We start from the raw sequence: 19,715 nt of genomic DNA on the forward strand, positions 1-19,715 counted from the left end.
AGATGTTAATGCGCAGCAGCCCGAATAGGCTGGTGTGTGTAGCCCTGTTCGTCATTTCTTATGGCAAACATTTCATCACATTCTCTAGCACCTGTACCGGGAACAGCCACGCATCGATGCATTCGACAATCGTTGAATCAAGAGTTCTGTCGTACAGTTATTTGGTCTGTATCCCAGCATGGGCCCGGAAGTTGTTTGGGATTCCCAGGTAAAAAAAAAAAAAAAAAAAAAATTCCCGGAGATGCTGTCGTCGCCTGGGAAAACAAACAGCTATCCAGACAATTAAAGAGGAAATCACCGATCGGTCGCCAGGTAAGAAGGAGGCTCGCGGACTTCACCGCGCGGCGTTGGTGAGCCCATCCGACGGGTTTTGATGTGAAAGTACGGTATGTTTTTCAGTAGTTGGTACTGTGGGTGAATGCCATTTGTCGTGTGGTCGGGTGCCATAGCAACGGCTCATGAGAAACATTGTGCAGCCCTTGGCCAGTCTTGACGTGCTCGGTGTCGGATCAATGCGCTCATTGCGGACCATTTAGACCAAGGCAACTCCGGCAATCAATTGCCGCCGTGTCTCGTCTCGCTGTCTCGACCGTCCGCCAGCTGACGGGTGTCATAACACCCCGAAATGCACCGAGCAGATAAAACAAGTGGCCGCGCCATACAGGGACAAGCATGGCAGTTATTTAGGAATAGCTTTTTTTTTTTTACTGCACAATTCAGAGGGGATCGTCAGGCGATGGTCTGGTGTGCGTAGCCTTTGCTTTTGTTTTTTCCCCCCTTCTTTTTTCTTTATTTAATCGCCGTGCCCTGGTGTGACTGGCGCGTCTCCTGGCTGCATCAGCGCCTGTTGCTCCTCACGCACGGCCGATGCCGCGATAATGATTTCCCCTGCGCTTCGTTGTCTCCGCCCCCTGCTCGCTCCATAGTCTCCTCTGTCCATTGTTGTTGCCATCCATTTGAGCAAAAGGTGCAGCATTGTACATATAGCTATTTCTGTCTCTCTGATCTCTCTCTCTCCCTCTCCCTATTTCTTTCTTATTCCTTAACATGAAATAAAATAGAGCCTCACCTTAACTCTGCTCATATAAAATCCACACATTCTATGTTTGGAAATCTTATAATATGGCTAGTCCCCATACTTTACATTTATACACAGTATAATGTATATATATCTAAATATGTGTATATAGGTACAATGGGTGTGTATGTGTATGTGTGTGTATAAATTAGTGTATGAAGTTGTATCTTAATATTTTATTTGAATGTTCTTACGTAATTAGGGTTAGGTCTTCCAGCTACTTTGACCACCCCCAGTAGTTTAAACCCCTCCTCCAACAGTCATTAGCTTTATATAAAGGCACAGCATCAGAAGATAGTTTAAATTAGTTTTTTTTCAGTGAACTCATTATTAGACACTTGGACTGAAATAAAAAAAAAAACTCAGTTTCCTATTCTTTTGACAACAAACAGCTGGTAAGGATAATTTCTGTTGTTAGCAAATATATTACTTGCAATTTTCACGTGACTAAGATTGTAAAAATTGGATCTGAAAAAAAAACAAAGTTACAGTAACCATCTTTTTTTAAATCATGTTCCTGTAGGCATCTGGTGAGAATGAATGCTGACGACTGCAATGGATGCTCATATGCACAAGGTACATCCATATACAGTGTATTGGAGAAACTATACATTTGCTTGTTGTCTCCTAACTTGAATGCTTACTTTCCTAACATGGGCATATTTGTTTCTCAGGTAATGAAGAAGGAGAGTCATCCACAGAACAGGATTTCTATGGCGGGTTGCAGGGCCCTCCGGCAGGTTCCCCAAACAGTCAGCAGTCCACGCCACACCGCTCCCATAGTGGTCAGTTATTATTCCTCTGTTTCATAGTGGCTGCTTGGACGTATGGTACAATTCTTCATTAACAGTATCTTTAAAAGTTAAAGATTAATAAAACGTGACTTGTTTCCGTCACTCTCCACAGCAAGCTCCATCAAGGTTGAGCTGTGCAGCGAGGACGAATCGCCGGGCGCTCCACGGCCAGAGAACAGAGAGGCTGTGAGCGACGACAGCAGGAGGGATGACATGGGTGATCCCATGGAGGAAGGGAGCACCGATTACGCTGGCGTTGGAATAGACGGAGGGGGCACTTATAACGAGATGGCCAGTCCAAACTCTGCTTCCCCGGGACCTCTGCGCCTGCCCAACGGGAAGCTGCAGTGCGAGGTGTGCGGCATGATCTGCATCGGGCCCAACGTGCTGATGGTGCACAAGCGTAGCCACACAGGTGGGAACAAGCGGGCAGTAACAGGATATTACCCTAACTATCATTCAACAAGGTCTACACTTGAAGGGATGACCTTTTAATGTCCTCTGTCCACCCACGTGTTCATAGGCGAGAGGCCGTTCCAGTGTAACCAGTGTGGAGCTTCCTTCACCCAGAAGGGGAACTTATTGCGCCATATCAAGTTGCATTCGGGAGAGAAGCCTTTCAAATGTCCCGTTTGCAACTACGCCTGTCGGCGGAGAGATGCCCTGGCTGGACATCTACGCACGCATGCAGGTAAAACAGGGAGCTTTGAGTGCAAAACAACAGTACCAATCAGTTTTCTAACCCGCAGAATGCAGTTGTTCTATAACGGTTAGAAGCGATCGAAGTGGGGATTCATCAGAACTACCCGATTCTGTGAAGCTCAGAGGAAGTAGATAAACCAGAATGTACTGTAAAACACATGACCAAATATGACATTTAACAGTTTGTGAAAACAGGAAATCCTGCTTTCAACAGGTGTTGACGCACAGTGCAGTACAGCAGGTCTTGATGGATCCGCACGGCTCTCGTAGGTTCATTTTCGAAGAAGTAATTTTGCAAACAGAACGGATTTCAGCGAATCGACGTCAGTCTTTCCGTCGGCTTATTAAGAAGAAAGCGCTGCGGTGAAGGGGATTGGCGTTTTTTTGTCGACATTTGGCAGACAGATGGGGAAATCCATTCTCTCGAACCTAGCTAATACGTTATTCTAAAAAAAAAAATCCCCTCCCCTGAAAACATTTAATAAACAACATCACTATTGTATTTTACACAATATTTCTCAACAGACAGATTCAATCTGATCAACAGTATCCAAAGCATTTAGGCTGAAGTTCAGTCAATCTACCAGTTCCATATTTGTTCTCTGAATTGCAGGTTCCTCTCCAACGGTGGGAAAACCTTTCAAGTGCAGCTATTGTAGTCGAAGCTATAAACAACAGAGCACACTGGAGGAACATCTGGAGCGCTGCCACAGCTATTTGAAGAGTCTGGACCACCAGACAGCCGTCATCGCGCAGTCCGGACATGGTAACGTATCCAAAAACGTTTCTTTATTATCATGAATGCAAATAGAATTGAGTAAAGAACGTTAAACACGTTCATACACATGATGAGATTGTTAGTATAATAATGACAACGAGTGGTTTTTTTTTTGCAGGTGAAGAGTCAGCAAATATGGAGATGATCACAAAACCTTTGCTGCAGCCGTCCAATGAGAAGATCCAGTCTGCGGATAGACTGGCCATCAGCATCACCAAGCGCAAGAGGTCCACACCACAGAAGTTTTTAGGTGAGTTTGATGAGACAATCCATGCTTTCAGTATTCATCACAGTGTAGAAATAAATGTTTACATTTAACATGTGCTTTTGAAATGACAGAAAGGTATGTCTTTAGTTTGAAAGAATTTTATTCGATCTATATTTGTAATATAAGTATTTGATCTTTGTCTGATATTATCAGCTGTTCTGCGGTGCCGTCAGTCGAGAGTCAACTTGGGGGTGAATAGTTCAGAGACACCTCCCGATGAATGCTCCATGAACAGTGAGAAGGAGAATCCAGGAGACCTTCCCGCTTAATCTTTGCTCTTCGCTAATGTCCCTTTCCACAGGTGAGAAGCACATGCGCCGGGACCTACCCGAAGCACCTTACGAATTGTCCTCCGGCTCAGAGAAGGAGTCGGACCTCATGAGCTCTCAGCCTGCTGCCGACTCAGCTCGGTTGGTCGTTCCGCTTCTCCAAGGCAGCAGGGGTAAAAGGGAGAACTACGGGCCGCCTTCGCCGCCTCAGCTCCGTCCCGCCTTCCTGACGGAGCTGCGCACGGCCATGGCCTCCGTCGACAGCAACTTGACTCCTCTGGGCCCCCAAGCCCTCGGCGGCGGCAGCGGGGGCGGGCCGGCAGCGGCGTCCCTGGGCCCGGCAGGGCAGCAGCAGCAGGCCCGAAGGCACATCACCTCGCCCAACGGCCGCCCCGGCTCCACGGACACAGAGAGCGCAGCAGAGGAGCAGAGCACAAGGGCCGCGGCCCCGACGATTACCTCCAACAACAACAACCACCACCACCTCCACCACCACCACCCGACCCCAGCACTGCCCCGCGGCCGCTCCGCTTCCAGCCCCAGGCAGGCCAAAGACTTGGACCCGGAGTGGGAGAGAGCGCGTCCCGCGCCGCCCCCCACAGCGAAGAGGAGCCCCGTCGCCGTCCTGTCCTCCATGGAAATAGTGCAGGTGCTGGACAGGGACGGGCGGCCCGTGCGCTCCTTCCACTGTCGGCACTGCCGCGTCCTCTTCCTGGACCACGTCATGTTCACCATCCACATGGGCTGCCACGGCTTCCGGCAACCCTTCGAGTGCAACATCTGCGGCCACCGCAGCCAGGACCGCTACGAGTTCTCGTCTCACATCAGCCGCGGAGAGCATCAGGTGGGCTGAGGAGAGGGGGGGGGGGGGGGGGGGCGGCGTTCGGATGAGCAGAGGCGACTGTTGCTCTCTAAAGTCGTAGGCTCGCTCGTTTGTTCTGCACCAGATCAGTTGCTTTGAATCCCTAGTGTACGCAAAAGGTTTTTGTGGTTTTACAGTGAGAACATATTTTAAAATGAAGCAGATGTGGGTGAAAGATCTTTTTCACCGCACCATTTAAAGTTTAGTGGAGGCAAATTGCGCTCCCATCTAAAAAATCACCCGGCAAAACAACTGGTTTTGCTTCAAAAGTGCCTTCTTTGGGAATTTCCTCTGTAACCAAAACTGTTGGGGGAACGGTGCTCAAAAAATCAAACTAGCCCTCTTTTGCGAAGGGATTTAGCTAGCACCTTTGAAAGGTTGTGCACAGGCAGTTATGGTAAGCATGTCATGTACATTTTAAGAATTCTATTGGGTATGCTTAGTAGAGCTTTGTTTTTGTGGTTGAGGTCGGTACTTTGTGTCGTGTGTCGGTTACGCTTAATATGCACTGAGAGCTTTGTACCTCTGGGTTTATGGGGGGCGGGGGGGGGGGGGGGGGGGCTTTTGTCACGGACAAAGCACAGTAATGGATTGCCTTAACTCCTGCAGTAGTGCGCTGCTGTAGGAATACATTGTTTACAGCGCATGTGAAGTCACCTCAGAAGAGAGAATATTTGTAGTCGCGAGGGAAATGAACTTGAAAACGTTCCGGGTCTTTGGTACTCAGATGTAAAATAGATTTTAGGGGGGGGGGGTTTAAAGTGAGCCTCAGCATACTGGTGCAGATCAGACCACGAGCCCAGCAGTGTACAGTAAGAGCCTGACTGAGATGGCCCAGGGTGCTACACCTACACAGGATTGCACTTTTAGGTTCCCTGCTTATATATGAACATCTTGGTGGCTTTGGCGTTTTCTTTCTGCGATCGTTCTACTGCACTGATGAATCAGATAAAACTCACTCACTCAATTATTGATCATCTCATTTGCAACACCAGTGTATGCTTTAACGGAGCCGGCCTTCAACGGAGATGGTGGCGCTGGTTCTGGAGTCCACACTTAAGTTTGCTGCGGTGTGTGACTGAGAATTGAATATCAGTTCAATGAATACAGTTATTTTGTCGTTTTTTTGCACTCAGCGGTTTAGGCTGAGAGTTCAAAGAATTTGCATAATGTAAGTGAATTAACAAATGAATTATTTAAAATGAATGAACAAATCCTTTTCAATCAGTTCAGTTATCACTTGTGATTATCTATTTAGTGTTGTTTGTTTCAGCCTTGGTGTATTTAATCAGCTATATTCCAAATCTTATCCAGCATATTCCTCAAGTCCATGAAATGTTACCTCCTGCTTCTTTATAGCACCCAAATACCTTATTGCTACAGTATGGTGAGTTATCTGATAATGTTAATATTGGGAACATGAATGAGACCAAACTCAGTATTCTTAATTGTTATTGTGGGTTTGCTGCTTCATAGTTTAACTTAATTTTAAATTGACTGCAGGCAAAAATATACTTGAAACTGTTGGAGAAAAAAGTTATCTTAAAATGCACTTGGTTTGATAAGTAGAGAAATGTGTGTGAATGGAATATAGCATGTGTGCTTGTCATTTTCTGCTTTTCCCTGAATTGTGAATTATTTTTGAAATGTGAAGTAATTTCAATAAGTGAAAATGAGGCATGGGTTTTTGTCTCTTTGTGTAGACTTTTAAATGTTATACGATATGTTGTGAATGATGTAACATGACAAAACACTTTACCTCAAAGTTAAAGATGTACAACTGCCTCATTATTTCAACAAGTCACGTTGCTTTCCAAGATGTTCTTGCAGTTACAGATGCGTGCCCCTCAATATTTCCCCAAACTTTTTACTGTCAATAAAGTTGAGTTTATTGTAAAAGTGATTTTCTCTAGTTTGATGATGGCATCCACATTTTTGTGCTTATATTATATCAAAGTACACAAAGAGTTTCTCAATCGGTTTCTCACTGTCACCAATGGTAAAATACAAAAAACAAGCAGATCAGAAATCAGAAATGTAAATTGATTTCAACATGAGAGGCTTTGAAGCTACTCACAGGATATTTACTTTATCGATTTATAGTGATCAAACGTTATTCCTTCAACTGTGCAAATACAAAAAACAATTTATATTCACACAGCAGTATCTATCAGTCCATGGACGATTTTAGAATATATGAAATTGGGCAGCTGCTTGTAATATGTTTAAATTAAAAGGAGATACATTTATGTTAAAAATTACATTATTTCAGTTGCTTCATGTGTTTAAAAAAAAGTGCATAAATAATTTCAACAATATAACAACTTGAACTCTGTACTATATGTGTTTTGGATATTGTATTATTTTACAATATCCAAAATAAATACAATAGTCATTTCATGTATTCAACTATAACTTTAACGTAACTTTCCTTGTTCTAAAATAAAAACAAGTTAAAAATGACATAAGCATCAAAGAATACACATTCTACATTGTAAACCGTTTTTTCAAAAGTTAGAAAATATAATATGTGTCACTATAATGTATCTTAAAAATAATCTGATTTTCTTGCATTATCTATGGAATATTACGCCATTAAAGGGATGAGTAAGCAGTATTTCTTCTCAGATTTAAAATAGGTAAAGTGCTAGGAATAAATATGGGCGAACTTACACGGCCTTATTTTCACATGACATTTTAACCTACATATGTCTGACTTTTGTTTTGTGTGTTTCAGGTGGGCTTGACCTTCTTTTTCTCTGCAGCGGAAAATCCGTTTAGCCTGCTCTGTCCTTTAATACAGCAAGAAGAGCTCACGTCGATACTACATGGGTTTTGCACAACTTGAGTAAAGCCCCTAATTGTGGTACAGACAAGTCTGAGAAAGTAATCTGCTCTCATTCCCCGCGTGAATGGGCTGCGTTTTAGTTTTTGAGTACAAAGAATTGCCTGACTTCCACGGAAAGCTTTCACAAGACTGGGCCCACTCACAGGCACGTTCATCTGTTCCTGTGCCTTTGCATGTTTTCACTAATACACAGCGAGCCCGCCACAGCTGCTCTGGTTGAAATCACTGTAAATGGAATGTGGATTGGGTTTTGGGTTGTTGCTTGTCAAACCCGAGCAAGCTGTTGTTGCACCATCAGCTCTGGGAAAGAATGAACCCTTTTACTATTTAATGACTTATTGTACGTCGCTTTGGATAAAAGCGTCAGCTAAATGACATGTAATGTAATTATTATTATAGCAGGATGATTCTGTATGGAAATAGTTGTTGATCGAAGACCTAAAGGTGAGTCTGAGAAAACATGTCATTGGAACGATGAACTCGTTGATATTTTTTCATAGCTCTTTCAGCTGAGCAGCGGAGTAAACGGGCATTTAGTGACGTCACACACGTCCCTCATGACGCGATGTCCACTATGGGCTCTGAAGTCACCTGAAGATGAAGCTGAATGGTTTGCTATAACCTGACACTGGGAGGCTCAGGCAGATAAGTCTACGAACTTAAGACCAGTTATTCATGCCTTGAATGTAACGAGTGTTTTCACAAAAAAAAAAAAAAGACCAGTCAATTATCTTTCTTTGTAGCTCGTGTGTTAATCCCACTCCTACCTAACCTAACGCAAAGGGGTTATTCATGGCTAACAACCTGTTAACAAACGGCCAATCTAAAGTTTGTAATTCCTCGTTTGGACCACTAGAGGGCGGCCGTGGACTTCTACTCGTAGCAGCTGTGATGAAAACGTATCGCTACACAGTAGTAAAACACACAACGACTCCCCACAATTTGTTTTATACTTCTTTCTTATATTTATATAAAACCATAATTGTAGTGCACAAGGCGTCCTTTTCCTCAGTTATAATTCATAAACAAATAGTACAGTACAAATATCTCCAATCCATCATCCCTTCTTCAGAGTCTTGGGGGAGAATCTCAGATACTATACATACTTAAAAGACAAAAAGGAAAAACTTTAAAGAAATCTCCAGACCCCTGGAGGGCAAACACACGCCACAGCACATTGTTACACATGGACCAATGTGTGGATAACACAGTGTGCAACTCGCTTGACTTGCATCTGTCCCACCCTCAGTTCTCCACCAAAGCAACTCATTCATCTCTTTAAAAAAAAAAACTGAATCAAGGGATTTTCAAAGGACATCTGGTAGCCCATCGAAATCAGAACAATCATTCTATCAAGCTAATGCACCCATTTGTCTTTTAGATGATCCAGATGCCAGAGAGGTTGACGACAAGGAGCCAAGGAAAACAAAACCTTCTCCCAACATACTTGCAGTTTTGAGAAGCTGCTCACTGCAGCTGTACCCTGAATGGGCTACAATATTCAATATTCATTCATTATTGGGCCATTTCAATCATAGAAAGAATGTGTCAACATAGGACACATTTAGGTGAACCCCGACAGTAATCTCTGCATGCCAATGTGGGTTCAGTGTCCTTTCAGTATTAGGTACAGAGCATAATTTAACTTTGCACTTTGGACAGTACCCGTTTCAACAAAATGAAACAATTAATGTCCCTAAATCAGACACATTTGTGCATCACGTTACAGCCCCTCTGCAGTGTAGCTCACCCAACTAATGCATTACACTCACATAATATTAATTTAGAGTCCAGACGGAACTTTTTAGGTTGCAAAATGTACTTAAAGCCTGCTGGCACAGTTTGTAGGGCCGCTCTGGCTCTGGAAGCGATTAGCCCTCAAAGCTTGGATGAGTATATTGTGGAGAGACACGGGCGTGTGGGAGCAGTATCGTGTGCGAGCGTGAGCGCTACACGCAGAGTGTGTTTTTGAGAGAGGGGTTCTGTTATGCAAGCCGTTCTCAGTATTCATGTAGATTGGAAGACGTGTGGCTCCTGTGGTTAGCTGTCCCCCCCCCCCCCGTGTCACTGCCTTCAAGAAACAGTTGCCAAGAGAAACGTCTTCTTTGCAGGCCAGATGCTGGGGATAAGTGATCGGACTGCAGAAAGAAAGATGGAGAGGTGTGTGCCGCGGACTGTAAGTGAACCCCGACACAAGATTCAATACACAGAAAAACACAGGCATCCCCATTGCGCTGAAGTAAGGTGTATGTGATCTTCCTAAAGTCACCGATGTACTGCTACACATTGCCTGGGACACATGGGGGAAGTATTAGGCCCGGTGAGTCATGTCAAACTATGTGGCCAAAAAAAGGGCATATGGTTGGGACATGCCTTACAGATTCCAAAGATGCCCCATTTTGCCGATGTGTGCAGGACGCGCTAGAAGGGAAGCCGTGAAGCCACACATAGGAGCGCCAGTGTGAATGCACGATGGGCAGTGACACAGGAATGTGTCATAGTTCCTTGCAAGCCACTCGTCTCCCAAACTGCAGCAAATAAACATTCCTCTAGTGCTGTGTCAGTGCTGAGCCCTCGCCCACTGTCGCTGTAAAACACAGCTTGTAATTAAAACCAAAAGCTGAGCATTTATCCTTTTCTTTCCAACAGTATTACTGGATCAGAGGCAGATGGCCCCATGCCTTGAGACGTTTTGGTTTATTGACTCAAAGACGGCATGATGGGGTTTAAATGATGTCAAGGTGGGCCAAACGATAGTAAAACATCAGGATCATCTTTATTGTTTTAGTGCAGAAACAGTAATATTTAACCGAGCAAAAAATGATCTTACATCTCAGAGAGTAAATCAGTAACGCACCACTTATTTTGACAGTTTCCGATACATTTGGATGAAGAGACGTGTCAACATTCAATAAAGCCAGACACGTACTGATGTGATTTATCGCTGACTTCATTTTGAGCGAGCGCACGTTTCACCCGTCCGCCGGCTTGTGTTGTGTCACGTGGATTCCGCCACAGTTTGTGATTATATTTTATGTGGATCTCAGAGCTGAAACGTTGCCATGCTCTACCCATACATGTCAGATGTCTGTAAACACATTCTACTGCAGGTTGTCCTTTGCCCGGCGTCTTCCCCTGTCATTACAGCTCTGTTTACAGGAGGAATAACAGTGTTTGCCAGCACATGATTTCGCCGAGAATATACAGTGGTCTAAAGTCGCACTCTGACTCGTAGTTTTCCACCTAAAACACTTAATTCCTGTGGAACCGTTTTGACATGTCACTTTATCTGTTTGTTGTCTTTCGTCTGGTCTTGGCAAGTTAACCATTCACAGATGCGTGATTGGGGATTTTAACCTTTTTCGTTTTAGATAACTACCGCCTTTTCATTCCAATGTTTCGCTCAAACAGTACTTTAAAGCTGCCCATCCCGTGCCTGCCATAGACTGACGACCACTTTTAGGTATTTAGAGGTGATCCATCTCGGTGATCATGGCAGTCTTGAGGTTTAGAAAGTATTTAATAAGAACAAAAAATCGGGCCAACAGAGAAAAAGGCCGCCCAAGCCGAGACATCCCGACGGTCACGCTGTGGATGGCGTGAATGTGCCGACGGTGGTGAGTGTCGGTAACTCAACGCGCGTTGTCAGCCGCACACCCGATTCGCTCACACCTGTGAGTGTCCACACGCAGCACGCGCTTATTCACGACGTCTTGACACGCGTGAGTGCTGGCATGTGGCAAACGCACCCCCCCGCCATCACGACCTTCACTCTGATGGCTCACCATGGCCCGAGTGGTCTCCGACCCACTGCGGAGAACGGCGGCTTGAGAGCGTGTCCCTCCTAAATCCATCCTCCTCTCCGTCTTCAGTTTCAGAAAAGTGGAAGGGCGGACCCAAACCGACGTGTGGAATGTTTGGGACTTGGAGCGGAGGGAGGGTACAAAAAAAAAGAGAAAGAAAGAAAGAAAAGAGGACACTTGAGAGAATGTAGGCATGCTGGGATAGATTTTAAACTTCCCTCTCTCCCATGTGTGACGGCTTGTGGCAGGCCAGTCGATGATGAAGTGATGGAGATGTGAGGAGGCCACGGCCATTGTGATGCTGGGTGGCTGTTGCTCTGGAACTGCCATCTGCCGAAAAGGTCAGTTGCTAGGGGACGATTCTCCTGGACCGTGTCTGCCTCCCAGCTGCCATCCACACACCCACACACACACACTGGTTTGGGCATGCACACAAACACAACACATTCGCACAATCAGAGTCTTTTCATTCTTTCCTTGGAACCTGAATTGAATTTGAGCGGATTTGACCTACTGTATTGACCGCTATTAATCCACTGTTAGTTAGTTAGTACTGTAGTTTACTTTTGGGGGTGTTTAGCTGATTATAATTCTTTAAGTGATGTGTGTGTGTGTGTGTGATGAGGCTGTAAATGCATAACTTGGGCCATAATAGCCCTGTGGTGACTTTATGGCTCCAAACAAATGAGGGTGTTCCCGTCATAACAATGCCTTAATTAATTGGACCTTGGCCACAAGAGAATGTTGGATTACAATGCAAAGTCGAGGCAGCGCGGAAATTGAATCAGGAATTGAGTGCCAAAAAAACGGCCATGCCTCATTGTCCATTACAACCGCAGTGAGCAGCCCATCATTCAGTGCCGTGATCCAAACCCGAATCTAAATTCCCTATCATACGCCCTTCATATTAAAGCCCACTCCACCCAACGGGCAGACATTTTTCCACAATTTAGCAGGAATTTTAATGCGAAGCTGGTGTGCCATTACTCCGTATCATCTTCTCTTTATGTTCTGTGGGGATGGACCTGTTTATTGTAAGGAGCGCAACGGAGGGAAACCTTTATTTTCTTTGTCAAGCATTAGTCATGAACACTGTATTTTAAAGGGACACACACAGGTCAGGTGCAAGGAGTGTGGCTGCCGTTCTTAGCTTATCAAGTTACTTGGCCTTGTAGCCCTACGTTGCTCCTGGAGTTAAGGGTCCGATATAAAAAGACAAAGTTGACCTGATGTCATTGTGTTTTTTTCATTTTAAGATATTGGCAAAAAAGCAAACTGACTGGATTATGTGTGGTTTTTATCGTCCCTATTACACTTCAGTGCACTTTTTTTTTTTTGTTACCCTTCTCACGCCCTCACCTAGCAGTCTGCAGCCTCTCCACCAGCCTTCCACAGACAGTGACTTTTGTGCTTGTTGAGGTGTTGTTTTTGTTTGTGCCCTTCTCACCATGGCTGCCTGCTCGCCGCCTGGCAGCCCCTTGTGTCAAAGGTGGCTGCAGCAGAACAGACTGTGGGAACAGCCGGTTAGCCTCCCTTGGTCCCCTGCTCCCCAACCAGAGGGGCAGCCATCAATCCACCACTCCCCCCCCCCCTGCCCCTGAGCACACAAAATGCCCAACCGAACACACACTCACACAAAAAGCCTACAACGCTCACACCCTCTCCCAATAATCCTCGGAAGCAATTTCATCTCGACTGGGGTGGCGGCCCATTGTCGCCAGCCCCTTCAATCTTTCCTTATTAACTCTCGCTTTGTCCCGCATCCGAGCTTCTGGACTCATCTCTCCTACATTCCGATCGGTGCTGCTCCCAGCACTCCCAGGCAACCTCCATTCGCTAATCCCACTGCGCCCCCCCACCCCAAGGAACTCTTACTGCTTTTTTTCCCCTTCTTCTTCTCTCAACCTGCCGATCACCTACTTACAGAGCAAGGTAGGGGCATTAACTCCATGGGTTTTCTGAAGGCGGGGTGGGTGGAGGAGGAGGAGGAGGAGGCGGCCACAAAGTGACTCCGGCCCAGACAATTAGAACAATGAGCCGGGCCTGTAGGGGGCTAACTCGCTGCGTCACGCCTGGACGGTGGGGTATTTTGTCAGTTTAATGAATTGTCCGTCAGGCCAGGGCCACATTGCAGGCTGCGCAGGGAGAGGCCAGCAGGGACCCAGACACTAAGTCGGTATTTATTACACTGCCTTTGTCACTAATTGAGCTAATTATCACTGACTCCTCAGCACTCCCACAGGCAGAACCCCCTCCACTCACTCTGTGCACCAACTCTCCCACCTCACTCTCACGCCTGGGATTTGAACTCTCTGCCTTCCCTCTGCTTTTCTTTAATCTGTCTGCCACTTTCTCTTTCTTTTGTTTCTCTCTGTTTGTCCATCGTCGCACCATCAATTCTCCTCTTAAACCCGGATTTGATCCGTTTTCACATTTCTGAGTTTTTGCTTTCTCCTGACTTTTTCATCCATCCGTCACATTATGCTTTAATCCACATAATTTACCTGTTATCCAGGGTGGGTTACCCTGGGATTAATATACTCTTTAAGCTCTCATCTTTCCGTTTCAGTGGTCCAGCCTTTACAGCATTTTGATTCAGTTTCCTGTTTATTTCTTTTCTTCTTAATCCTCTTTAAAAAAAAAATCTTTCTTTGAGATGTGCACCAATCGATTTCTTACTTAACTTATTTTTGCGGCAGGCAAAGGAGCCCTATGTGATGACGCATTTAAAATAGACTGTAGCCTGGAAAGTTTCTCGTCCCGCACTAAGTCAACCTGTCTGCACTTTGCTGCTCTGTTACTGGGACCCTTGGACCTTTGGGTGCGCGTTGTGTCCTCACTGTGCTCTATGACTGTGCTGTGGTGGGCCCAGTAGAAAGTGTTAAGCTTTCCAAACTCCTGTTAGTCAGTGGTTGGGGTTGGGGTTTTCGGGTAGCCAGTGGCCGGGGGGACTTTAGGTATTTCATTATTTTTCAGTACATTTTTCCTATTTCATTCCAACATTAAGCAAATAAAGCAAAACATTAAATGCAGTAAAATCCATTACTGTATGAAATGAGGTATGTGGCGGGATAAGCAGGGGCCATCTCTTGTGGTTGGGATGTTTTGTGAGCCAGAGAAAGAGGCTGCTTTGGTGGTGGTAATAGGATTAAGCAAAGGACACCCAGGGACAGGCTTATATGTTCACTTGGTTGGTTGTCAGAACTATCTCAAACACAGACTACAACAGACATAATAGCATCTTTTGACACATTCAGGAGGGCAACTTAATTGAAAATATAGACTTTATTGTTCTATCATACAATACAAAACCAACGGGAGCCTAAATCTTTTGATTAAAATCTAAAAAAAAAAAGTCTTACATTTCACTATGACAGTATAAAAATCCTTCGAAATAAATATTTTGTATTTACACTAATACAAAAGGTAAATATTCAGTGCATGAACACAAGTGTTTTAACAGGAAACAAGCAAAGACACAATAATGTTTTCTTACTATTAACTCAGTCTTGTGTGAGCTATATTACAGCGAAATAGAAAAAAAGCATAATCTCTAAAACATCTCCTGAATTGAAACTAATGATATCATATTATCCAGCCACTGACAGGTGCATGAATCATTCCAAAAACGTACAAATTTCGTCATTTTAAATATATTCATATATTTTAATATTTACAGTATTTTGGTTCTGATAGCTGATTTGGAGAATTATCTCAGAAAGCAGAGCCTGTTTTATCTCCTTATAGGCACCATTTATGCCTACTTTAAAGCTGGACCAGTTTACCACTTGTTAACATGTATCTTCTTTTTTTTACTTCAATGTCTTCTCAGAATGGCTTTAGTTTTCATTTTGAGAGCATGGCGAGATTCTGCAGGTTCTATTTCATTTCTTTTTTTGATTTTTACCCCCAGATCTAGTCATGCAGTTATACCATGTGCTGATAATACATTCAAATGACATTGCCTCAGTAGGATTTGCTCGGTAAGTTTCTATTTTCCTTGTTGAGCGTCCGCCTCGTCGTGCAACATCAGGGCCCTTCTGTGGTATATCATAGTGGCAAATCACGGGTTGAGGTGTATCCAGCTCCAATTAAACTCAAATAAAATGGGTAGTGTGAAGAAATTATAGTTGGGCTGTACAAGTTGGGAAAAGACAGCCCATCCCTGTAGATAAACGTCAAACAGCTTCGTGTGAGAGAATACAACCTTCAGCAGAAGAAAACCAATCAGTGATGTAAAAAATAAAAACTTCCCACTTATTAGGGGTCCTCACGAGTTCATGGGAGCCCATGTTTGTGACTCTCTGGCCACAGAAACATCTGTGAAACATTGTGCTGAGTCTCTGCAGACTGAGAAGAAGTCTCTAGTAGTACCTGGTTACAACAATTGATTCATCGCCACATAATTTCCTCTCTTTACTTCTATTTCTATGTTTCCACAGTGTAAACACTTGAGGGATATGGATGATTACCACTCAATATTGATGACTGGCGTCTTTCAATATCCTTTGAACAGTGTTAAGCATCAAAAGAAAGTTGCACAAATGCTTCCTGCGTACCCTGTTGTTTATATATTTGTCCTTCTCCCTCTCTCACACCACCTTTTCATCTTGAGAATTCCCTGTATCAGTTTACCCGCCATGAAGCTTCTCTTGCTTCTAACATCTCAAGCCACCTGTGTTCTAGTAGCTTTCTCAGCCAATCAAATGTGAATCAATATTCCATTGGCGTCCACGTGTCATCATAGACACTGGTGTGACGTCCGCGTGCTGGTGCAGTTCAAGCAGCTGACGTGACAGCACCAGTGGAACGTGCAGTTGCAACGTTCAGTCACACTCTCGGTCCGGGTCTTGAACCCACGTCCACAGCACAGCAGCTCACATCCGTCCAGGCCTGGAGAGGAGCTGTTGCATGTTCTCCCAGAAGTTCCCAAAGTGCCAGTTTTGCCATTGTAGGAACAAAAGTTTGGTGATTTCTCAAAATAGACCAGGTCCATGGCAGAGGGGGGCTTGTGAGCTGGGTTCTCGGGCTCCAGGTGTCGGGGGTTGGCCCGGTGAGAGGCGCGGTTGCTTCCCTTGTTGGCATAAACGACTCTGGACGCACCGTCAAACCGGTCCTTAAGGAAGTCTCCCACCGTGCGGAAGCTGGGCAGGCGCATCCAACAGGTGCGCACGGTGCAGGAGCCTGACATGCCATGGCACTTGCACTCCTGACGCATCTCTGATGCCACAGTCTGCAAACAGGGAGACCAAAAGTTATACTGATGCAAACACTCATTTTGTGGATTCTTACAAAAACAGGCAATCGGGGCTTGTTCGAACATCAGATCCTTACCATTCTGCCGGCCTCATTGTTGTGTATGTTAGTGAGGTAGCGCAGATCTCTGCCCCTCTCGCTGGAGTCCACAAACTCCCGGCTGAACACCCTGCCAAAGTCTACGTTGTCACTGCAGCCCCCCCAGTGCCAGTCTGGTCCTCCAGGACCTCTGCGGCGGTAATCGCATGTGCACGACTCAATGGCCCCTTCCGAGCAGGAGCGAGCCACGGCGTGGGTCACCCCTGCGCTGGCGATGGCAAATACAAACGCAGTCTCTCTGCAACCTGAAGAAACAAACATCAAAACGTGACATCAGAACCAATGCCAGCCTTTAGAACTTGGCTTCAGCTATGTTTAGTCATTAATCAAATATATTTTTGAGACAAAGCCTACTGAGTTCCGCTACATCTTTGGCAAAATTGTCCAAATAAGGCTTGGTTGGAAAGACAAGAGAGGCTCACCACGATTGACAATTTTCCCAAAAACGGCCGGGCTGTGGGTGGTCGGGCAGTTCCAGCGGCGGTTGCGGAACTGCCACTTGCACTCCTTTATAGCAGTGTGCAACCCAGCGGCGATGGCGTGCAAGATGCCAGGATTCTGCCGGATCAGCCGGCGCTGGCGACGACTCAGTAGGGCCAGGCTCGGGTCCAGGACCAACTGCACGTTCTTGGAATTGGTGAGGAGGTTGGACGAGGTGGCCACGTTGACAATACCCCTGGCACAACAAAAAGGACAAAGCCAATCAGAGTCAGGGAGCTGGCAGTTATTGCTTGTAGCTACTGTGACCTCTCACCCCTCAAACTGATGTGTCTTGGCATCTCATGCGTGATTAAAAAAAAGGCAAATACTGTTTTCATTATGTAAAACTGTGTCATGACGGACTGTTTCAAGATAATGAGGAGACAGTAAGTCTCTAAGTCGTAATACCGATATATGTGATGTCACTGCTTTTATGATATTAATAATGTGATATCAGAAAATATTGTTGTATTTGATTTTATAACCTACACGTCACCTGTTATGTAGCTGTTTTGGTGGTCCTTCTGATATCTGTGAGATTTCTCAGTCAACATTTTTTCTGATAATTCTGTCTCCTCTTGAACATCATATCATCGGGGCCTATTAGAGGGCTGACACACTTCATTTGTTCATTCTGTCTACCCTGCAGTGTATTTTTTTTTCCTCTCCTAGATGTTTTCTTGGATTTCAGCTGACATGTTAAAGATTTGAAAACACCTGACGTTGTGCACAAATACAGCACTGTGCATCTAAAGCCACTGAAATAACGACAAAAGAGCATTCGTTGATGATTCACTACAGAACAGCCCACTAGAGTTTAGAATAAACAAAAAGCAAGACATTAAACTATACGTCTGTAACCATATGTTGTTATATTGTTATAAAATGTATTATATAGGCGACAGTAGTAGCTCAATTCGAGTAAAAAGGAACTTCGGTCACTTTTCAGGCAATAAATAAATCCGTATATCCTACTTTGGATTGAAAAATGTTGTCTCGTGTCCAAACCGCACAGTCCAAATGACAGGGAGCCGCGGAACAGGGAGTATATCTTTAACTACCGCAAACATAAGGTGAACCTCTTAGGCCAAATGTAATTATTTCATTGTTAAATATATAGTAGCTAATTCCACTGAACCAATAAATACATTTGAAAGAAAAAAAATCCAACCAGCTTTTACATCGTGCGGTTTCTGTCTCTGTAAGGTTGAACCGGAGTTATTAACTCTGCTAAAAGCAGTATTTGGAACATGCAGCATGGAATGAAGCACGACCGAAACGGATCTTAAGTTTAGAATGGTAAGATGCTGATGCATAACATCAGGGAACCCACCACCACCGGCCGCTGTTGTTGACGGCCCCCGTGCCTGAGAGCGACGACACCAGCAGGATGCAGGCAGCCTTCACCCCCAACAGCAGCGCCAGGCTCCTCATCGTTCCTTCATGTCAATTATCACCAGGGGAATGTCAAAGGGATTTAATAGTCAAAGTCATAACCCGGTGTTAAATATATTTATGTGCTCTGAACAACCGGAACATAAAGAATCGTATTTGAAAACAAATGGAACTATAATAAACCGGGCTATTCTAAAAGCGAGAAAAATAACACAGAAGTTCCGGCAGCGCTAACATATGTATGCAATATATTGAAATCGTGATGTTCTATTGAATTATGATCAACTTGCTGCAAGGTGTGCGTACTCACCACGCCGCAGTCCGGTGAGAGGACTTGAAAGGTGAAGGAAGCAGGCTGCCCTAATTGACTTCAATGGATCTTAAGTGAAGACAGGTTGCTGAATGATGCGAAGTGTCCAGACAGGATGCTGCTGCTGCCGTCCTCTTCACTCTGTCTCTCTCAGTGATGCTCTGCACGGCGCATTGAACGCGTGGGACAGTCCCGAAGACTTGATCCCCTCGGTGACTGATAGGCAACACATTCTTCTCTTATTGAGCGCTACGAGGGGAATAAAAAAGGGATTTGCTGCTCTCATCTCCCTGTGTTTTTTTTTCGGAGCCTTTTCAAAAGGATTGGAGGGAGGGATAGTTAATGCTGTTCATAGAGCGCACCATGAATAAGGAAACTCAACTGGGCAGAAATGAGAAAGGAATAGAAAAAAAGGGCAATCCACAAAGTTGCGCACATTACTTGTGGAATCTCACGGTCGTCACAGAATCGATTCCCTGTAAATGTGTGCGGCTGAGAATATCTCCCCACTGGCTGTGCGCTTTCTTCCACATCAAGTCTTGCAGACAGGAGAAGTTCCTCTGAAGCAGTGATGTGTTGGTACAGATGCTGTGGGTGCGCCCGATTTGGTGCTGCGTCGCTGCTGAAAGCTGGTGTCGCGGTGCAATACAGTTTGAGTGGAATATGAGCCATCTAAAACTGCCTTTTTTTACCCGGTGGTGGGATTAGCCTACTCCCTAACCGCATCTCCTCCTCCTTTGTCCAAATGTGCTCCCAAAATGTGTAGAGATATT

The 19,715-nt window shown here is 44.9% G+C and overlaps 2 protein-coding genes across 3 annotated transcripts; one reads left to right on the top strand and one right to left on the bottom strand.

Moving 5' to 3' along the window:
* The first annotated feature begins 187 nt into the window (after positions 1-187).
* On the top strand, positions 188-4,754 carry ikzf4 (IKAROS family zinc finger 4). 2 transcript variants are annotated; one of them, XM_037457376.2, is made up of 8 exons: positions 188-386; positions 1,602-1,654; positions 1,753-1,863; positions 1,985-2,287; positions 2,396-2,563; positions 3,188-3,340; positions 3,471-3,602; positions 3,922-4,754. In XM_037457376.2, the coding sequence occupies exons 2-8, from the start codon at positions 1,615-1,617 to the stop codon at positions 4,740-4,742; spliced, it is 1,728 nt and encodes a 575-aa protein (XP_037313273.2). In that variant the 5' UTR covers positions 188-386; positions 1,602-1,614; the 3' UTR covers positions 4,743-4,754. The 2 variants fall into 2 exon arrangements, with proteins under 2 accessions (XP_037313273.2, XP_037313272.2); XM_037457375.2 differs by having other exon boundaries at positions 221-312.
* Positions 4,755-14,777: 10,023 nt separating this feature from the next.
* Positions 14,778-19,070, bottom strand: wnt1 (wingless-type MMTV integration site family, member 1). The gene is made up of 5 exons (XM_037457540.2): positions 18,943-19,070; positions 18,571-18,676; positions 17,180-17,433; positions 16,737-17,002; positions 14,778-16,635 (listed from the first exon to the last, which is right to left on the bottom strand). The coding sequence occupies exons 2-5, from the start codon at positions 18,669-18,671 to the stop codon at positions 16,144-16,146; spliced, it is 1,113 nt and encodes a 370-aa protein (XP_037313437.2). The 5' UTR covers positions 18,672-18,676; positions 18,943-19,070; the 3' UTR covers positions 14,778-16,143.
* Between the last annotated feature and the right edge of the window lie 645 nt (positions 19,071-19,715).

Source organism: Pungitius pungitius, chromosome 1 (genome assembly GCF_949316345.1).
Source record: "Pungitius pungitius chromosome 1, fPunPun2.1, whole genome shotgun sequence".
NCBI classification, from domain to species: domain Eukaryota; kingdom Metazoa; phylum Chordata; class Actinopteri; order Perciformes; family Gasterosteidae; genus Pungitius; species Pungitius pungitius.